Source organism: Fusarium graminearum, chromosome 3, assembly GCF_000240135.3.
Source record: "Fusarium graminearum PH-1 chromosome 3, whole genome shotgun sequence".
Lineage (NCBI taxonomy): Eukaryota > Fungi > Ascomycota > Sordariomycetes > Hypocreales > Nectriaceae > Fusarium > Fusarium graminearum.
In genome coordinates this window covers 6893847-6913284 of record NC_026476.1, presented here as the reverse complement: position 1 = coordinate 6913284, position 19438 = coordinate 6893847, and the positions used below count along the sequence as shown (strand labels likewise).

The window sequence follows — 19438 nt, the reverse complement described above, 5'->3', positions numbered from 1 at the left end:
TGGCCCCCATCCGTCAGGTACCTGACTATCACGACGCTAAAACATGGCTGAAGCTCCTATGTCTGGCCCAGCAGCTGGACTAAACTTATTGGTGTGTGCTTTTTGGAGGTTGACTTGCTCAAATCAGAAGTGAATTTTATGTTGGCTTTTTTACCAGCGCTCTCAGTTCAGGCACCAAGTCAGTATCAGATACAGCCACAATATATTTAAAATAGACACCTGCGAGTAACCCACTTGTCATGTACGTGAAATGCTCACACAATCTATTCTTGCCTATCCAGAGTTTATTCCATGAAAGCATCTTCTCATCTCGGGCAGTTAGGCTATCTGGTTGGTAATTGACGCGGACACTCTCTTCCTTCATGGAAATGGCGGCTTTGTTAATTGACCCTCTTGGAAATTGCCAATACATTGCCTCGATAATAATATTAATTTGGCGATGCTTTTCATCTCAAAAGAGAGTAGCAACCTTATCAATATGACCCCCTAAATACAACATTGCCTCGATAATAATGCTCGTGGTATTCGAAGAAACGAAGGGGGGGGCCATGTCCTCACAGTATTCGTGGTGACTAGGAGGTTCTTCACGATTGATTAAGGGTTGCAAGGGGAAGAGGTTGCTGCTGTATATACGGCTCAACAGAAGCTTCTTTAGCAGTCACCTGCATCATAGGGTTTATTGTTGCTATTAACTTACCTCGGCGGATGCTCTATTATGTACGTATGTTGAGAAAGTTACACTATAGTTATTGAGGAAACCCTGGATGGAAATGCCCCAAGTCACTACAGTGTTGAGCACCTTTTACACAAAGCGATCTTGAATCGTTGCGTCTAATTCGAGGAATCGTTCAAGTCAGGTATCAACACTTCTGGCAAGACACTTGTAGCATTTTCTCTCTCGTCAATAGTTAGGTACCTACATGCATAGGTACTACCACACGTTTTCTTGATCATCGATCCTTTTGACACAACGCATAACATTTACCTAAAGATGAAGTCGCGTATGTACACGCGACGACTACACTTACCCTGTAGACGTAGCGATGTGGTAAGCTCTTGCTCGATACTACGACTAAGATTCTTATCAGGACTCTCCTGAGGAAGTCGCTGGAACGAATGTATGCTTAAAAGGACTAAAACACTAAGTTATATGATAGAACATTTCAACTCAACACCGTTACAGTTACATAACTGGGAGTGAGTGGCGAAGGCATCATCAAAATTGTCATCATGATCCGACTTCAGCCCACCACGATCACTCTCACAGCGTCTGAGATGACCGACGCCGAGCGCCATAGCCGTTACAGAAAACATCTCGCGAACCGAGAATGCACGACCAGGACACGCTGGTCCACTGCATTAGAAAACGAGGAAACAACACTCGAACATGCTATGAATACACGCATACAGACACCCGATACCGACCCAAGTAACAGACAACGAATTCGTAGTTCACCAAGCCCAGATGTATTGGCAAGAGAAGAGGATTTCACTTATTCAACATCATCGGCTGGGAACGGTATCGACAGAGAAGTGGGCGCTGTTCGTCTACCCATTCGCACACGGTTCGCCAACGTGATCAACGATACCATCCATCAAGATGACAACGAGGGCAGGACGGTCCAGCAACTTCTTACGACAGTTGTAAGTAGACCCCTCGGCTGGAATGTGCCATTATTCGCAGTGACGAGTATTCGTTACATTCTGCAGCAAGATCAAGACAGATATGTCAGACGCAAATGAGCGAACAGCAGGCTGACTGGCAGTCTAAGCCAGGGGTGCCAACGCGCAACTCAGAGCGAGAATCTACTCATGACCGTTACCAGGACTCTTTAGAAACCACCAATCGTACGGTGGATACCGAGACGATGGCCTCAATGATTGCAGCAGAGCTCAACGTTACGCCCCCACGAAGAAATTTGTCTGTATACAGCGATGCTCTACCTGTGAATGGACAGCCGCAAACACCAAGGCAGCTGCTGGAGGCCCGTCACCAAAGCCGATTTAACGGAGCCTATACCGCGCCAGTTCGAGGCAGACGCATAGAGGCCGATGTAGGCGATGCGCCAGTTACAGTGAGACGAAGGCGAGCTGGACGCAATACTAGCTTGGTAGGGTTGAGCCTAGAGCTGCACGGTTTACACGAAGACAGTCAAAACACTGACGATGTTTGATTTACCGAGATGCATTGTGATGTCAGGCGATCAACAGTATAGGCAAATGCAAGGAAGAGAAGATGGGTTTGGCATGAATCAAGCATAGTGTCATGGCAACTGGGGCCTGGCCAGCTTAAGGATGATCACTGAAGCGGTATCCATATGTACTCGAACATTCGCATCATAGCTTCAATCGGTCTCTAGGTAGAGATTAATCAATCAAAATTCCACTGAGTGTGTAGTTTCAGCTTGACGGTCCCTCAGTGACTAGGGCCACCTCGCAAACAATTGCCGAATGTTCTGTTGGTCGATGGTCGTTGGTCGTTGATCTGGCTGGCTGGCTCGGGGCTCTCCAGATGGCAGCACGCCCAGCCCAGTCTCTCGTGGCAACGAAAATTCCAGTAGGCAAACTTTGTGCGGATGTGCCTGGCTACCTCAGGCACAAAGTTTGGCAGTCTCCACTCACCTTCAAACAGACAGCCAGTACGTTTACTCCGTACAGAGTACGTGTCTCCTGGTTTCTTCCAGAGGTTTCAAGGGCAGGTTAGTACGTATATGCAAACAGGCTCGCAAAGGGTACGTACCGCAGTCGGAAGTGACTTAAACTGACTCGGACTGGGCGGAAGGCGTGTGGGTCGGCTTGGAATATCTTTGGAGCTAGATTGGTCAATGGCGACAGCGGATCGCAGGTGAAAAAAACTTGGCTGAGCTGGGCTGGGCTTACGGGCAAGCTGGGCTCGGCTCAAACTCACAAAGTGGCACGGGGCAACTGGAAAAAAGTCCAAAACGTTGGCCATCCAACCAGATGACCGTTCGGGAGATGCTTGAGACCCGCTGACACGCTATGCCCGTTACGGGGAGGGGACCCTTAACAATTACGCAACCTAGAAGGAGTCAAGCGCATCTTTGAGTGGGACTTGCCATCGGCGGGTACGTACCTGACGCTGCAACTGCAAGCTGCTTTAGCCCCGAGCTAAACCTCATCAAGGGCCGGGAGGTTTGCGATAAGCTGATGGCGTGCTACTGTGTGCTTACTGTCTAGCATGGACCCAGCTGCAGCTTGCCGAGCGAGCTACAGAAAACTGTTAGTAAGCTCGTACAGACACAATCATGATACTATCATATCAAAGTATCTTTTTGCGGATTTCGCCGTTCGCGAGACTAACATACAGTGTCAACTTTTATAGCTGTTAGAAGATCGGAGTGAGGCTGCATGGGTGGGTGGTAAAAAGAGCACTTCAACCTGGGGTAAAGAGCCACTCACACTGGACTCACACTCACGCCCCTTCTCTTCTCGTCTCTTCCTCCCTCTCCTGTCGCTCTTACAGGTTCTTTTTTTTTACTAGTCGTCCCCTCGCATTCTTTTACAGCTTTTAATCCTCCTCCTTCTGTTTATTTATTCCCTCCCCTTCTTTCCTCTTTCATATAACTCATCCACCCCATACTTCAACTTGGTCTCGATCTCCTCATCGAACCTTGCTTTCTATCACGAACTCTCTCACTCAACCCGTACCTAGTACCTACCTATCTTGCCCACGTTCGCCTGTCGCGTACCCTCTTCATACTCTTGGCTTCTACCACTAGCCATCTATACCGCGTTTTACTACTCTCTTTTCATTCTATCTTGTCTTGCTCAATCTTTATCTGAGCTTCCCATCTCAAAGTCAACGGAACTCATCACCAACGCGTGTACCAAGGACGCTATAGATGGTTTGAAACCTGACATTGCTGACTACTAACTTCCCAAAACCATTTCCAGTTTCTTCCTGCTCAACAAGGACGCTTTTTCACAATGTCGTACTTCAGCTCTCAATACTCCTCTCCTGTCCTTACCATGTCTCCCCAACATGCCCACCAATCCATGGGCATGGCAAACTTTGGACACCATACACCATCACGATTTGCACCCATGCCAAACCAGTTTGCAGTCGCTCAGCCTCCACGACCTGCTGTAGCTGGCAGAAAGCGTTCTCGGGACGAGGCTTCTGAAAACCTTGAGCCCGACATCAAGGCCTTGCCCGTCGAGGAGCCTGAAGAGGAGTGGATCTACGGCCCTGGCATGACCCTCATCAAGAAGAGCACCGGCTATGTCATGGATGCGAGCAGTCAGTCCGGTACCTGGGTAGAAGAGAAGAAGGCTGCTGAGGAAGCCGCCATCAAGGAGGCGCGCTCCATGATCAGAAACCCCAAGCTGCAGCGTGTTTCCCCTGCTCTGTCGAGCGAGACCTCTACCAGTAACTCTTCCTTCAAGACCGATGTCAAGCCTGCCGCTGAGGGTCCTATTGTCGATAACTTCACTTTGCACCTCGGTATTGGCTGGCGAAGAATCAGCGAACAAGATCATATTCAACAAGCTGCTCGAGGCTGGGCCCGCTACATAGAAAACCACTTCCCCGTCTCTAACGCCAAAATTCTTCTAGAGAGCAATGGCCTACAGTCATATCTCGTAGAAGCCAACGAGGGTTTCTTCCTGTTTGCTGAAAACTTGCGACAAGGCCAGCTCGTTAGCCAGACAGCCGACGGTGCCCTTCAAAATCTCCAATGCTCTCCACCTATCTTTGATGGAATGGAGGTTCTCTCCGCCGCTGAGTCCCCTCGACCAGCCAATGTCGTCCCTGATATGGATATGAGAATGGACTAAGGAAAAAAAGACACCTTGGTCGAGAACGTTGCTTTGTCTCTTATACTGCATCCTGTTTTTGTTTGCTATCTACACGGAGTTCACGGTTTGCCATGCTTAAGGATTGGAATGGGACTGGGAAAGGAGCCTAGGGATTGACAGGAAAGGCCCACTAAGAGCGAACGCCATAGACTCGGACAGTCATGGCTTGATATCATTTGATTGCAATTTACATCATTCATCAGTAAAATCTTTCTGCAAGCAGTATGCTGTGATTCTGGATATTATTACCGAGTAGAATCGTATTTATCTTGTACATTTGATCTGTAGGTTTGTCATGGGGTTGGGTTCCGAAAACCTCTTTTCGTTTGTCAGTAGAAGGAAAACTCGCTAATGATACGCGTTGATTCTTGGCGTTTCTTTCGCGAGAAAAAGCCGACGCGACATCTCGCTTGGTTCGACCCATGCTCTTGTTTAAGACTTACCATCATCATTCGGGTCGGGATTGAAAAAGAAAGCCCGGTTTAAGTGCAAACTGGATACGGATACAAGGAATTTGAATTGCGACGCGCTCTTGTGTGGTTTAGATTGTGGACCAATGTCCATATGCAGTGGACTGCAACAGTTGTCCATAGATGCGATGCAGATCATCGTGAACACCCACCACTAACAATGCGGAATACACAAACTAATTATACAGACGCCAATAGGGAGAGATGCATGCAAGTGACTTCAAACGGTCCGTCTTACAGTCCCTTGCAGCAATAAATCTTCTCGGACCCAAGCACGACGTTCTGGTTCAATAGAAAAGCTGTACAGAGTACCTACCGCATGCGGTCCAAAATCATACTTTATGCCTACTATACGCGATACAACTGCACATATCACTACACGCGAACCACATTTCTAGACATTACTCCGTAGCAGCCTGGCAACGTCTGTACATTGGTCCGTGTCTCTCATCAAACAGACGGGCGGCCTGTGGTAGTTAGATAGTCTTGCTCTTTGTAGACCTTGCTGATCCTTGACAAGGAAAATGAAAACTCAATATTTTCTTCTGCTTTTTCTATCGCCGACAGGCACTCGTTCCTCTCGGATCTACTAAGTTTGTGTCATAAATGAGCTCACTTTCGTTAGTACCTCTAAAATAGAAGCCTACGGCCCTGAACTGATGCTGGCTCAGGGGAAGCATGTCCCCAGCCTCTTCCATCCAATTGAGCTAATTGAGGTACCTCGGGTCGGGACCAGATAATTCAAAAGCGCCAGGGAACCTTGCGAGACCAGCGGCCAATGTATCTTTTTTAAGTACCTTGAGTGGCTCTACTATCGTCCAGGTTGAAGCAATACTTTGGTCGAAGCTCAAGTAACACCAACTGATGGAACCTCCCAGCACAGTCCAAGTTACCTATCCGTACGTAGAATAGGTGCCAGGTCTAGGTCTGTAGAGGCATCTGGGTTTGGAATAGCTAACTCCCCTACCCTCGGCATTCATCACCATCATCATCGCAACGTCGGATTCACAGCAAAGGCTCCTTTGATAGCTCCTCTTTTACGTCGGTGCTGGGTTTAGCTGCCTGTCGCATTAGTTCTGTTTGGCACTAACCTTTGCTACACAACCCCGATCAGAGAGCTCGTCTCCAAGTACCTACTAATTAATCCACCGTTATCGTATCATAATATATTGCCAATCATGTCGAGAGCAAGCCAGCTCTTTCTCCTCGCCGACCATATAAAGCTCTCGCTCCTTGAGCGACAGCGAGCAAAGAACCTCAACCTTGAAGGCGACTCCCAGGATGGCCACATCTCGCGGTCCTTTGACCAGTTCCGCGATGGCTTGACCAGCCTCCGCGAGGAAGAACAACGGCTCACCGAAGCTGGTGATGCAACGTATGTTCGACTACCCTGCGCACTGCTGTTATCGTGACTGACACTTGCAGTGCCGCCTCGAGCCTGATGGAATCCATCTCATCGCTTCAGAAACAACTGGACGACCTCACAGCCCAATTCCGAGGCCACCCCTCCTCTTCAACAATCGAAACCCTCACCCATCCCAACTCGGAGGAGCTCGCCGACGATTTTGATCATGCAACCTCTACATCGCCGACCTCTCGAAAGCCAAAGACTGTCCGCTTCAGCGACACCCCACCTTCACCATCCACCGAGCTTTTCGGCCGTTATCGCGATAATCCCGATGACAGCGCAGGCTACCGGGATGAGGCCCAGGAAATGGACAATCAGCAGCTTCACCAGTACCACGCTCAGATCCTTGAGCAACAAGATGAGCAGCTCGATCGCCTGGGCGAGTCTATTGGACGCCAGCGCGAACTGAGCATGCAAATCGGCGACGAGCTTGACAGCCACGTTGCTATGCTCGACGATGTTGAGGCTGTCACCGATCGCCATCAAAGCCGTTTGGACCGTGCAAGCCGGATGCTCGGAAAGGTTGCTCGCGGGGCAGGCGAGAATAAGCAAATGACTACCATTGTGGTTCTCATTATTATTCTTGTGCTTCTGATTGCCATCCTGAAATGATCGAATTGTTCATGATTTGTCTCAGAAAGTGACAAGCGGCGAAGCGCATCGGTTGGAGTTATTGGAGTCTTTGGTACGGGCGTTTCTCAGGGTTTATCACACATGTCAATAATTCATCTTGTTCTTTCATGCCACTTGCAGAGAAAATGGTGGCTTCTTATACATCTGTACATACGTGCGGGAGTGTTTCTTAGCAAAACTCGACAGGAATAGCGATCAGGTCAGGATTCTCATCGTATCATATTGACATTCTTTCAGCTTCGAAGTCTTTGATCCTTCACATAACTTATGGCCCGGATGTTTCGCTCTCAGGTACAGATCAAACCGAACAGGAACACCTCAACGGATAACGTCTCCTTCTTTGTCAATACCTTCAAGTCCCTCGAGAATATCGCTTCCCGCCAAAATGCCGGTGGCACCTACAGTTACGCCCTTTTCTCGCGACCATACTTCATGGAATTTGATGCTTCTATCGCTTGACGCAACAACAATGCATCCTTCCTGCCCCCCTCCCGTAATAGTTGGGTCGTTAGAAGTTGGCCCTCGAGGATAAGCAATGGCATAAAGAGCCCGTAGGTCATCCTCCCAAGGTATTGCTGCAATTTGCCTACATTCGGGCCAACTGAAAACACTGACCCGATATGGGTGCTCTGGCGAAGGGTAGCCGAATGTGGCTGCAATTTCTCGGCGGGTCGTGTTCCAGATGAGCGAGGTGACCTGGGCCGATACTGATATCGTTGCCAAAGCGGCCCCAGAGGGAGTGTGGAAGAAGTGGATGCACTTGTCATTAGAGCCACCTCCTGTAGCGACTAATCCACGCCTCCATGGACAGAAAGCTATAGCCTTGACAGCAGCGTCATGGTTCCAGTGATGCTTCGCGATGCTAGGTCCAAGGCATCGGACTGCATCAGTAGCATTTGGCACCAATCGTAGTTGTGCCGCAAAGCCGTCTTCACTCTGCGGGATGTTTATCAGCTGGGTGACTCTTGTCTCAATACCACCATAGGCGCTGCTAGCTTCAATGCGCGCTCGATATCCATTCCCTGGTATAGTGGGTTCAAGTCGTTGTCCAACAACTTGTTCAGCATCGAAAAGACAGCAAAGATTGTCGTTACCCCCCGAGGCGAATAGACGACCATCATATGACCATGCAAGACCGCATACTTGCTGACAGTGAATATTGCTGATCCTGGCTATCAACGATACTGCACCAGGCCATGTGTTCCGGGTGATTTCCCAGCCTATTGGCCACTCTACCACGTAATAATATATATTACCCATCTCGTCACCGACCACCAAGTCCTCGGTTTGAACCTGAACCCCTAGGATGAGAGGATTCTTGGAAGGTCGCAGGGTACAGGTAGGCCGCCAGCTGACGCAAGAAATGGGGAACGCCTGACGAACTTCGAACCGTGGCAGTGTGTCGAAGATGGATTGGAAAAGGATCCGGCCGTCTGAGTGCCCGATCCCAAGCACGGCTTTACCCCCCTGCGTTGACGAGAAGGCGACCGACGTCAACTAAGTGTCGGGATGAGTACCGTAGAGCAACTGAACACCTCGGAACTCGGACCAAGCATAAAGCATACTCCCCAGGCAAATAACTAGAGTGTGCGTGGTGGCTGAATATGCTAATGGTGAGCAGTAAAAGTCATCTTTGAGGTTTGGCGCGTCAAGCACCCTGGAGCACGTCAGTTCACTGTGCATCTAATGTTCCGATACACCTACCTGAACGGAGCAGCTGGGAGAAGCCGTTGCCTCGCTGGCTTAATGGGAGCTGTCATGGGTTAGCCTTGAATCAAGTGAAGTCAGCATACCGAGCATACCAGACCACTCTTCTTTGTTAGCCCACTGATACCCATTCCAACTTGTTTGGGTGAACTCTGTCTGTCGAGTGTGACATCTTGGGCCTCGAGGTATCTGTTGATTTTCTGCGAACTCGAGGATTTTTCGAACCTGATCGATCTTCAGAGCCGAAGCAATACGGCCCTCGTGCTTCTCTTTCTCGACTGACGTGCTGATAAGGCTTTCTTGAAAAGGGGTGGGAAATAAGCGTGCATTCGTTCCACGTCGGACGAGATGTCCTTGCCCATCATCGACCGCAATTGTGCTGGGTGCAACACCCCCAACTGACCACATGGCCCCCATACTTACCTGGCGCTCGCCTCCTCGGTTCTGTGGGAGCTGGCCCAGAGCAACGCCTGTGAGAAAGACATGAGTTAGCACAGAAATATAGGTGCATCGGCCTTCTAACCTCTGTCTTGACTGGTGTTGTCAACTCTGAAAGGAAAACGTGGGTCAGGGTCCAGAACATGACGTTTGAGAACAAAAGGATCTGCCGAAGCACTTTGGTTGCGCTTCAAGCGCTCTTCTCTAGACAGGTCATGACTTTGTTTAGTAGTTCGATATCTCTCGGACGACGGAGAGACGAAGTCACGTCTTGGAACGTATCTATCCAGGCCTCTGTTGTGGTCAATTCTCTTATCCTGCAGGGGCAAGCGCTTGGGAGTCTTTGGACAAATAAAGGGTGAGACCACGTTTGGTTTCTGCCTGGGATGATGCCGCTCGGGTGTCTTAGGAATTTCGACTTGGACTTCCTCCTGTTTGGCTGCAGGACATACTTGCTCTTCGTTCACATGTAGCTTCAGTACAGGAGTTCCATCTGGACCAGAGCCATCAAAAGAAGGGAAGTATCTTTTTCGAGTATTATGTGAGCATTCAAAAACATCTTCCTCCGAGCCATACCCAGAATCCGGTGGACTTGGTGGCTGCAAAACTCCGTCGCACCTCTGTCGAGTAGATCGGGGACGACGAGGTGGCATCCGAAACATCCTTGTCGATGTTGATGTGGTGAGGAATCGTGGATTATCTTGAAGTGTAGAGCATAAGGAAACGAATGAACTTCTATGTATGATTTGAACAATACTGTCACGATAGACAGTCCCTTACTTGACAGTAAGTTGTTCTGCCCAGCCAGTTGGCGGAAAAGTATTGATGCTTGTCGAAAGAATTTTGTAGGGAAGAGAGGTTAGGGTGAAGAGGTAGAAAGGTGTGGTTGCGAAGGGGAAGGAGTCATGCCACTGAGTTATTGATACGCTAGAAGCACATAAAGGTGGCACCTGCTCGTTGATACCATACTCACTCGCTTAATTCCCTTTGTATGGCCGTCACGGCAAGTGCAAATCGATGAAACCATGTTAGTAGCTGGTTCTCCTATTATATCGCTCAGAAATTAGAGTCGGACACATGCATCATGGCAGCTGAAAACTTGACTCTGGTAACATGGAAGTTAAAAATGGCCGATTCGGTTTACTGTAGGTAGGTAGTTTGGGATCTAGTACAAGTTTATTCATCTCTTACACCATAGCCTTGTCTCCCAATTCTCCTGTTACCCTTGAATAGAGCAACAGTGTAAAGCTACAGAGCTACCTGGGCATGCTGTAACACTCGATCAGACTTGTGCCCACTGGCCAGGCATTCCCAAAGCAATGTTTGCATATCTTGAATCTGGAAAGCTCAACCAGTTCTCGGATTCGTCCAAGGTCCCCAGACAGTTGTAGCTTGTACCAATAAGCGACTCGTTGCCTTTCTTATCCCCTGAGGCCTCCCAAAACATACTCCCCCCCAGACCATGCTTTAGAACGTAATCTACCTTCTTCTCAACCTCTTCTGGTGTATCGTAAGAGATCAGCTCATGCATGATAGAATCGTAGCTATAGTAAGCTTGGGCCTCTTCGTCATACTTGATCTCTGCGCCAGGCTTGGGTAACGCCTTGTAGTCCCAAACGCCCCTTTCCCAAGAGCCTTGCCCAACGTCACTGAAGGATTTGCCAATGCCCAGGTTTCCTTCAAACGAGCGCCCATAGATAGGCATACCAAGTACAATCTTTTCAGCCGGGACACCAGCATCAATGTAGTCATTAATGGCTTTGTCAGAGTTGTATGGATTCGTGCTGGCCTTGTAGGGAAACAAGTTCGCATTGTGGCCACTGGCGCTGTCCCAGCTCCCTGAGTAGTCGTAAGCCATAATGTTGATCTGATCAACAATATTGCTGATTTTGTCCAGGTGAAGCTTTTTGTACTTTTCGGGACCAGCGGGTGCAGCAATGGAAAGAAGGAAATGATGACCGGGTGCATTTTGGCTGGCATACGAGTCAAGTTCATCTCGAACAGCCTGTAGTAGTAGGTCAAAGTTGGTGGCTTCGTTTTCATCGTTGGGGTATTCCCAGTCAACATCGATTCCGTCGAATCCCCAGTCTTTCATTAAAGTGACAGCCGACTTGGAGAATCTGATGCGGTTTTCGCGAGTGCCGGCTGCAGACGGAAAGTTGGTTGACCAAGTCCATCCGCCAATGGACAGGATGACTTTGAGATGCCGATGGGCTTTTTTCAGCAGGAAAAGCTGCTTCACACATCCATACGCGTTTTCTTCTTGGTCATCCCAGCCTTGTTTTTGTTTAGATATTGAAACAGGATAAGGGGCATCAACTCACGATCTCCTTGATAATGCTTCTCCAAGTCCGCATATGCATCTCCTGTGTACCTAGGTCTCTTGTCAGCATATATTTGAGCGTAACCTACCTAGTCAGACATACACTGTACCGTCAGGCTTGACGTTCAAGAAGGCAAACAGCACTTGCGTGATCTCGGAGGCTGGAAGATCTTGAGGCTGGAAGTTCCTTCCATAGATGCCCCTGTATCATGTCAGTCGAGGCCTTAGGTCTTGGAGGGTGCTCCACAAACCAGTTAGTGAAATAAACAGCATTGACAGGGTTTTTGGATTGTTGCGCAATCTCTTTCGTATAAGGTGGTAGTCTAGGGAGAAGTGCAAGGCAAAAGGTAGCCTGAGAGATGGCAACAGCTGCCAGCGCTCGGCGAACAGATAACCACATCCTTTTCTTTGGCCGCAAAACTTTTAGACTGTGTAGGTTTGAAGTTGGAAAAATAAGATTATGGATAAGTATCACTTTGAACAAAGAGAGTCAGTAGATAAGAGAGAAGGAAGGAAGGAAAGATCAAAAGATGGAAGGCACAAGGGGAGTATATATGCTCTATATTACCTGGGTAGTACCTACCTCCTACTAATTACCTGGAACAAACGCTTTTACAGATATTCAAGGCCGTAAACAGCACCAAGACCGCATTTCCTTTCGCTTGATGGAATAGGTCGCCTTGTACTCAATACCCCAGTGCAGTATGTCCTTTTCAATACCTACCTCCTAGGTAGGTACCTACAAAAGATCGCTGCATCACATATGTTGTCCTTTGTGTCAGTCGATACTGCAACACACCAGCATCAAATATCGTGAAACAAATGTTTATCGGTTTCTACCAATTGTTATTGTTTACGATAAGCAACGACATCTACATTTACAGGCCCTTAGGCTTCCTTTTCCCACATCTGCAAAGACTGGGAGAGATGAGACTCTTCTGAACTAACGGCAGGCTTGAATAGAATCACAGAACTCATTTTGTATCACAGGCACAAAGACTTTTGAGATTGGTCTTCCAGGTTCGACACGTTATACTTAAATCTTCTTGGGGGTTACAGCTGCAGGTTTCAGCTTTGAAGTCTGTCCACCCAAAACAAGGAATTCGTACTCGATTAAGTGTATATCCAAATGAATCTCCATGGTCACAAGATCAAATTTAGCCTTGATGTGATGACAGCCGTTGTGCTAATCTTATTTGTGCAGCGCTCGAGTTCGGTGATTAGGTGACTGGTAGTGGTAGGTTTAAACGCAACACTGCGAGACATCTAATTCAAGTAAGACACTGTTCACTTGTATTGAGGCGTGTTGTCGTGGAAGATATTTTGAGACGTGCTGCCGCTACTGATAAAATGGTGCACTTACACTTTGATCTGTTGTATCTGAAATTTATTGTTGTGAAAACCTGGTAGAATTTTGATGCTTCTGTCTACAATCGCCCACTGAACGGACGACAAGACTGGAATATCTGACATACACGAAACAAAGTCCATGACCATCTTATAACAAACATTATACATGATATTGAGTTGAGAGGCCACAAGGCCTACCTAGTACTAAGGTAATATTCATATAAATACTGGTGGTCCACGTCATGTTACCAGATACCCTACACTTGTACATAACGTGGGGTCAGAATCACGTCCCTCACCAACGGGTAGCAGTGAAGTTACCGACCTACGCATCTAACTGATCATCACTGCTGGCAACTCCTAGAGTCAGTTTGTTAATCGGACACGCCTCAATATGACCAGTGTTAGTGTCCATCCTTCCCGAACACCACGTTTACTGTAACTGATGCTGATTGCAAGGCTTCTAGCATGGCATAGCCCGCACTGCGCGGTCTCGGACAGAAGAGCAGCGCAAACAGGACTTGGTCAAGATCGAAAAGTATCGTAATCTCGAGGACCAAATTCGCGAGAAGGTCAGCACCACGCCTGCATGCTAGAGGTATTACACTCTTTCTCACACGCGCGAGCAGATATCCGACAACTACTACGGACCCGAGACATTCCAGTTCACCTCGAAGCTCCTACGTCTCAACCCAGAATATTACACGATATGGAACGCCCGCAGGCGCTGTCTAATCTCTGGCTTATTATCCAAACCGTCGGATGGATCGCCGCCCTCGAAGGCGTCGCAGAATATTATAGTGACCGACATTCCCACAACCTCTTCCGCCGTTTCGTCGCCCTCATCCTCGACCGAGACCCCGCCACGCCCCAACCCCCTGACAACTGGGAAGACTGGTATAACAACTGACAGCGATGCCGACGCCGAAGTCATCCGCGCCGAGCTGGCCTTTACTGTCCCCCTTCTGATGGAGTTCCCCAAATGCTACTGGATATGGAACTATCGACTCTGGATACTTGACCGTGCAATCGAAAGGCTCGATGTATCCATAGCCCGGCGTATTTGGGAGGAGGAGCTGGGCCTCGTTAGCAAGATGCTCGCCAAGGACCGGCGCAATTTCCACGCTTGGGGTTATCGTCGCCACGTCGTAGCGCAGCTCGAAAGCCCTCTCTTGAATGGCCAGAGCTTAGTCGAACCTGAGTTTCTATATACTACCAAGAAGATCCACGATGATCTCTCCAATTTTTCAGCGTGGCATAATCGCAGCCAGCTTATAACAAGGCTACTCAATGAGCGCAATGCAGACGACGAGTCACGCAAAGCCTTCCTGGACCAAGGTCTGTCTTTACAATGCATCTTACTTAATATCGCTGACTTGTGATCAGAACTTGACCTTGTTGACGAAGGTCTGAACGTAGGACCTGAAGATGAGTCATTATGGTACTACCACCAGTTCCTCGTCCTGAACTTGGCCGATTCCACATCCAGTCGGCAAATAGCCCCAAACCTAACGACAGATGACCGCAAATCATACCTTGAACGCGAAATGACCAACATCAAAGACCTTTTAGAAGATTACCGTAATGTCAAGAGGATCTACGAAGCTCTTGCCGAATATGCAATGACATTAGCTCAACTCAGTGGGCAGCCGCTTGGGTCCGAGGAACAAATCGAGGTCGCATCCTGGCTAAGCCACCTGAGAAAACTAGATCCCAAGCGAAATGGGCGATGGCATGATTTGGAGAAGAAGCTGGGCTTATTACACTCATGATACTACTGGTCGCACTTATCAACAAGAGTACACTCACATTCATGGCTATAATCCGCTTTACAATCTACATTGCTGTGTGTGTTAGAAAGATTATTGTGCGCACCGCTAGTTTCTGAAGAAGGGGAATGAGGGTATATACTGCCAAAAAAAAATCCATCGTGTCGTCCTGATAGGTGTCAATGTACTGACGAAATCAAAATGCTCCATATGTTCCGCACGCCTTAACGCCCTCTTCCGCTGCCCCTCGGCCTCCCCCTGCCACGCCCACGACCGCGGCCACCCCCTCGGCCAGAGCTTTGTCTTGCAGGAATGTCGCCGTCACTATCCGAGTCTGATCCTGTCATGGAGTCACTCTGCCCTGCCTCCGAGTCCGTGTCACCAATCCGAACCATGGTTGGTTGCGCGGGTCGTCGGGCGGGAGGGGGCGGTGAAGGATTTCGCGAACTATCATTGTCCGAAGATACTTGAGCCGACTGTCCGCCAGTGTACGAGCTCTCGGGGCTCGGATCGCGAGAGGCCATTTCTTGATCATCCGCAACTGGTTCGTCAGCCACCTCTTTGGGAGCCTCAGCGCCTGGTGTGGGAGTCGTGGCTTCTGACTGTGTGGGAGTTGCACTGTCAGAGACGCCTTTTGACTTTCGTTTGCCAATCTTGAACTTCTTTCCTTTGAGTGCCATTCGCTCAGCCATAGACATAAGATGCGTCCCTGCCCCACCAGCCGTTGGCGGTGGAGGTGAGATGGATGGTCGACTGGGCTTGTTGACAGCACCCTCTGATCGCCGCGTGCGACGAGCAGACCTGGACATACGACTTTCTTCCTCGGCGTCTTCTTCAGATACTTCAGTAGGGACAGAAGTTGCCGCGATTGTAGTCACGGCAGACTTCCTTGGTCTTCCCCGGCGTCGAGGCTGAATAGACTCTGTTGTAGTCCCCGAAGCACCTTGAGTCAAGTCTGTAGCGAGACTAGCCTCCAACTCACGAACCATTCTCTCATGTTTAACGTCACTATCGCTGTCTTGGTTTTGAGCAGACTCATCGATGATCTCGGTCGAGTTGTCAACAGTTGCAACCAGAGACAAAAGTGATTTTCGAGGTCGGCCCCTAGGCCGGCCCTTTTTTCCGTACTTGGAACTTTGGGGCGAACCGACAGGCGTGGACTGCGTGGCAGAGGATGCATTCTTGGGCGGACGTCCACGTCGTTTAGGAGTTTTAGTCTTGGTTCCAGGGGTTGGGTCCGCCTCGATAGAGGGCTGTGGACTAGAGGATGAGGGAGTTCCGAATAGAGCACGAACTGCATCAGCAGCTAGATCAACAGCCGATTTCTTAGCTCCAACTGCTTCACCTTGAGGAGGCTTTGATTGATGGACTTGCTCCTCTTCAAACTCATCGGAATCCATTTCAGCTTCAACATAAGATGCTATCGGTTTGGCGTGCCTAAGCTCGGGTTCGTTGGCGTCAAATAACAACTGACCTCGTTTCTTAGGTGGAGCTTGAGCTGGATTTTCATCTGATGCCTCCCAATTATTGTCGGTTGCTTCATCTTGTGTCACGCTTGGATCCTTATCAACTTGGCCAGGGTGATCCATGACAGCTACAGGGGCCGTGTGTGGCCCGCTGAATAAAGCAGGATCCATGCTGTCCAAAAAGTCTACTTCTGGTTCAGTTGCAAGACGAGGCTTTTTGTGATGCCCCTTGCCAACAGTAAACTCTGGATCCTCATTCTCTCTCTTTGCCTTTCTTTTGGCCGCCCGAATAGATTTCTTGACAAATTCGGGGATATCCGGCTCGGACGGTCGTATGGCCTCTTCAGAAGGGGCCTGGAAGGGATCAAAGAGAATCCTGTCCGGTGCATCATCTGGCTCATAATAGCCCATGCCTATACGTTGTCGAGCCACCAATGAAGGATTTGGGTATAAGGATGCATCGACATCTTCCAATTGGGAAATATCCGTAGCCATGGATTGGTCGACTTGTTCGCCATTTGCTCCATAGTAACGCGGTAATGATCCTTGGGCATTGTCGTCAGTCATGGGATGATCGCCTTGGCCACCGAGAACATGGCTCTGATCCCCGTAACCGTTCATGCTGGATACATGCACACCATTAACTTCGTGAGCCTCAGCGTCGTCTTGCATAGCTTGGTCTACCTCTTCTTGGTCTGTGATATCTTGTGCTTTTGCGGTGTCGGCTTGTTCTCGTAATCTCTTCATCCGTTTACTGTTATTACTACGACTTTCCTCCCCAGCAGCCTTGAGCCATGAGAGATTGTGGACACGAAAATCAACAAGCGCCTCTACACTTCGGTCGTCAGCGATCGGACGTGTATCGTGTCCTAGCAAAGTGTTCTTTGGCGTGTAGGGATTTGTATTGCCTACACGACGACAGTAACCACAATTGCAGATACCCAAGCACCTGGGGCATTGCCATTGCTCATCCTCCAGGACCTTCTGTGGTAACATGTCGAAAGCTCTGTAGAGGACACCATAACAGTAAGACTCGGTGCAGCCAGGGTTTGTGCATTGATGCACTCGGTAAGCGTAGTCCTTGTGACAGCATACATGGCATCGTCGAAGCTCTCCTCGTTTCTTCTTCCTCTTGTATTTTTTCTTGGGCTTTCCTTCTCCATCAACTTCCGGCTCCGATTCGCTTGGTGTAAGCTCACGTTCCGGCTGGGTGATATCCTTCCATGGGCGCCTTCTCAAGGCTTCTTGACAAATTTGTGCCAGAGACTTCTTCGCAGAACGCTGCCGGGCAATCTCGAGGGGTTGCGGCGAAGACTCAAAGTCAACGAACCCATCGTTCTTGATAATCATAGAGCGCCAGTCCTCGTAATTATTGACCAAATCAGTCCATGTCCACTGTTCACACCACTGTAAGCCTGAGAGACAAGCGCAAGACCGCCCCATGGCGTAACATTCCATGCATACATCGTATGTGTCCTCATCACCGTTGACGAGCATGCGAGTGCAGTGCTTACATGTCAGAAACCTGTTGAAGATGTTGGATCTGCAATATGAACAAGTAATGCAAGAGTCGAACTCAATAAACTCCACCTCCTTTTCTTTAAATGCAAACATCTCGTCAAGCAGAATTTCGGTAAAGAGCGCAAAGAGCTTCTTGAAGTCACCGGCAAGTTGCTTGGCACGAGGGGAGCTCCTGAGAATGTCTTGTCTAATCCCCATAAAGCTCATGGAAGTCATTTCTGCATTCTCTTCAAGCTTTTGAAGTTGACGGTAGTACTTTTGTAAAGTGAAGAAGATGATCGCTTTGTTTTTGTACTGTTCATCACGACAGACAAGGCGAGCCTTTGGAAGCGCTTCATGCAAAGCCATCTCAAGAGTTTCTGCAGTTGTACGATTCCATGCCACCTTTACTGTTCGAGTACCTCGATTCCAAACTTGGTGTGCTGCCAGGGGTGGAATTAGAATGAAATCGCCGACTTTCTGTTCGACAATGTATACATCGAAAGGCGCTTTCTTCCACGCGTTGATTTGAGCAAAGTGCTTCTCAATTTCGATATCGTGACCTAGCATGGAAAGGAAGTACTCGCGCACAACCTCACGATCTTTGCTTTCCGTCATAAACCATATCGAGCTGCCTGCTTTCTCACCCTTCTCGTCGCCGGAGGCTTCCACCATGATATTTTGACCTAGGGATGCACACATTTCACGATGCGCTGGGGTGTATGTACCTTCATGTCCAACATAACACATGAGGTTTTGGGCGCGCATCTCCTCTGGCAAGCTTGACATTAGATCACCGGCTGGTGCTGCTGCAGCTTCATCGCGGAATGCTGTTTCATCTTGGTGTGAGCCTCCGGCCTCGCTGGCATTCTCGTTTAGATAAAACAGGTTCGGGTGAATAACTTTTTGTAGTGCATCATGCCACTCTGGAGGGCAGTCAATATCCTTGAGGTAGAGACGCTGTCGTCGCTCGTCGCGGAAGTTGGTGGGGGTCCACTGGTTCGCCAGTTGTCGCATTGATCGCAGGTAGTGGCCCATCGTCATAGGGATGTCGGCCCCAGCGGCGATGTCTCTCACATTCTCCTCTATGGAAAAAGCGTCAGCAGCTGCAACAGTTTCGGGAAATGGAATAACGTACGTGTCTTGTCATGTGTCTTTTCTAACCAAGCGACATCAAAAAGTGATTTTGGGAGAACTCCATCCCATCCGTCAATGATCAGAGGCTTGCCGCCAATGATAACGTGAATCAACACAAGCTTCTCAAACTCCTGTTGGCCAAGGCTGCGTATTTGGCTTCTTGAAACGCGCTGGACCCATTGGAAGTTGGAGGTCTTGTCTACTAGACTATACAAGTCTAGATCAGGTGGTATAGGATCGAATTTTGCCTGCGGATGCAGCGAGGTCGGCATTATGTCGAGCTTTTGGAGTGCTACGCGTGAGCATAGCTATAGTGGGGTTGTGCTCAAGACGATATCGCAACATGTTCCGATCGTGGAGGATATGGCAAGTTCTTTTGGTGCAAGGAAGTAGGCCGAAAAGCCGTTCGTCCTAGACCA

At 49.0% G+C, this 19438-nt stretch overlaps 9 protein-coding genes across 9 annotated transcripts; 4 read left to right on the top strand and 5 right to left on the bottom strand.

The window, feature by feature from the left end:
* Positions 1-43: 43 nt before the first annotated feature.
* FGSG_13932 (uncharacterized protein) lies at positions 44-2174 on the top strand (the record flags this gene model as incomplete). Its single annotated transcript, XM_011327384.1, is given in 9 exon segments — positions 44-91; positions 216-241; positions 282-334; positions 644-717; positions 929-1001; positions 1036-1048; positions 1184-1197; positions 1268-1644; positions 1653-2174. Coding segments are annotated over 9 exon segments (1200 nt in total).
* Positions 2175-3596: 1422 nt separating this feature from the next.
* On the top strand, positions 3597-5026 carry FGSG_13931 (uncharacterized protein). The gene has a single exon (XM_011327383.1). It carries the CDS (start codon positions 3949-3951, stop codon positions 4795-4797), a length of 849 nt encoding a protein of 282 aa, XP_011325685.1. The 5' UTR covers positions 3597-3948; the 3' UTR covers positions 4798-5026.
* On the bottom strand, positions 5018-5624 carry FGSG_13930 (uncharacterized protein; the record flags this gene model as incomplete). The annotated part of the gene is given in 4 exon segments (XM_011327382.1): positions 5018-5136; positions 5262-5442; positions 5527-5587; positions 5605-5624. The coding sequence occupies 4 exon segments, from the start codon at positions 5622-5624 to the stop codon at positions 5018-5020; spliced, it is 381 nt and encodes a 126-aa protein (XP_011325684.1).
* Positions 5625-6466: 842 nt separating this feature from the next.
* On the top strand, positions 6467-7308 carry FGSG_10727 (uncharacterized protein; the record flags this gene model as incomplete). The annotated part of the gene is made up of 2 exons (XM_011327381.1): positions 6467-6663; positions 6714-7308. The coding sequence occupies 2 exons, from the start codon at positions 6467-6469 to the stop codon at positions 7306-7308; spliced, it is 792 nt and encodes a 263-aa protein (XP_011325683.1).
* A 339-nt stretch (positions 7309-7647) lies between these two features.
* Positions 7648-10136, bottom strand: FGSG_10728 (uncharacterized protein; the record flags this gene model as incomplete). The annotated part of the gene is made up of 6 exons (XM_011327380.1): positions 7648-8561; positions 8847-8986; positions 9034-9082; positions 9123-9506; positions 9560-9999; positions 10093-10136. The coding sequence occupies 6 exons, from the start codon at positions 10134-10136 to the stop codon at positions 7648-7650; spliced, it is 1971 nt and encodes a 656-aa protein (XP_011325682.1).
* Positions 10137-10634: 498 nt separating this feature from the next.
* Positions 10635-12197, bottom strand: FGSG_10729 (chitinase 1 precursor; the record flags this gene model as incomplete). Its single annotated transcript, XM_011327379.1, has 4 exons — positions 10635-11751; positions 11799-11848; positions 11901-11999; positions 12049-12197. 4 exons carry the CDS (start codon positions 12195-12197, stop codon positions 10757-10759), a joined length of 1293 nt encoding a protein of 430 aa, XP_011325681.1. The 3' UTR covers positions 10635-10756.
* Positions 12198-13506: 1309 nt separating this feature from the next.
* Positions 13507-15063, top strand: FGSG_10730 (uncharacterized protein). Its single transcript, XM_011327378.1, has 4 exons — positions 13507-13550; positions 13615-13719; positions 13777-14485; positions 14534-15063. The coding sequence occupies exons 1-4, from the start codon at positions 13542-13544 to the stop codon at positions 14917-14919; spliced, it is 1209 nt and encodes a 402-aa protein (XP_011325680.1). The 5' UTR covers positions 13507-13541; the 3' UTR covers positions 14920-15063.
* A 77-nt stretch (positions 15064-15140) lies between these two features.
* Positions 15141-15725, bottom strand: FGSG_13929 (uncharacterized protein; the record flags this gene model as incomplete). The annotated part of the gene is made up of 1 exon (XM_011327377.1): positions 15141-15725. One exon carries the CDS (start codon positions 15723-15725, stop codon positions 15141-15143), a length of 585 nt encoding a protein of 194 aa, XP_011325679.1.
* Positions 15726-17349: 1624 nt separating this feature from the next.
* FGSG_13928 (uncharacterized protein) lies at positions 17350-19291 on the bottom strand (the record flags this gene model as incomplete). Its single annotated transcript, XM_011327376.1, has 4 exons — positions 17350-17388; positions 17478-17777; positions 17847-18967; positions 19021-19291. The coding sequence occupies 4 exons, from the start codon at positions 19289-19291 to the stop codon at positions 17350-17352; spliced, it is 1731 nt and encodes a 576-aa protein (XP_011325678.1).
* Between the last annotated feature and the right edge of the window lie 147 nt (positions 19292-19438).

Bases quoted from the DNA above. Each gene is read 5' to 3' on its own strand.
- FGSG_13931 (XM_011327383.1), top strand. From the start codon at position 3,949: ATGTCGTACTTCAGCTCTCAATACTCCTCTCCTGTCCTTACCATGTCT.
- FGSG_10730 (XM_011327378.1), top strand. The intron at 13,720-13,776 runs GTCAGCACCACG...ACGCGCGAGCAG, and splicing joins AGGACCAAATTCGCGAGAAG to ATATCCGACAACTACTACGG. The intron at 14,486-14,533 runs GTCTGTCTTTAC...ACTTGTGATCAG, and splicing joins CAAAGCCTTCCTGGACCAAG to AACTTGACCTTGTTGACGAA.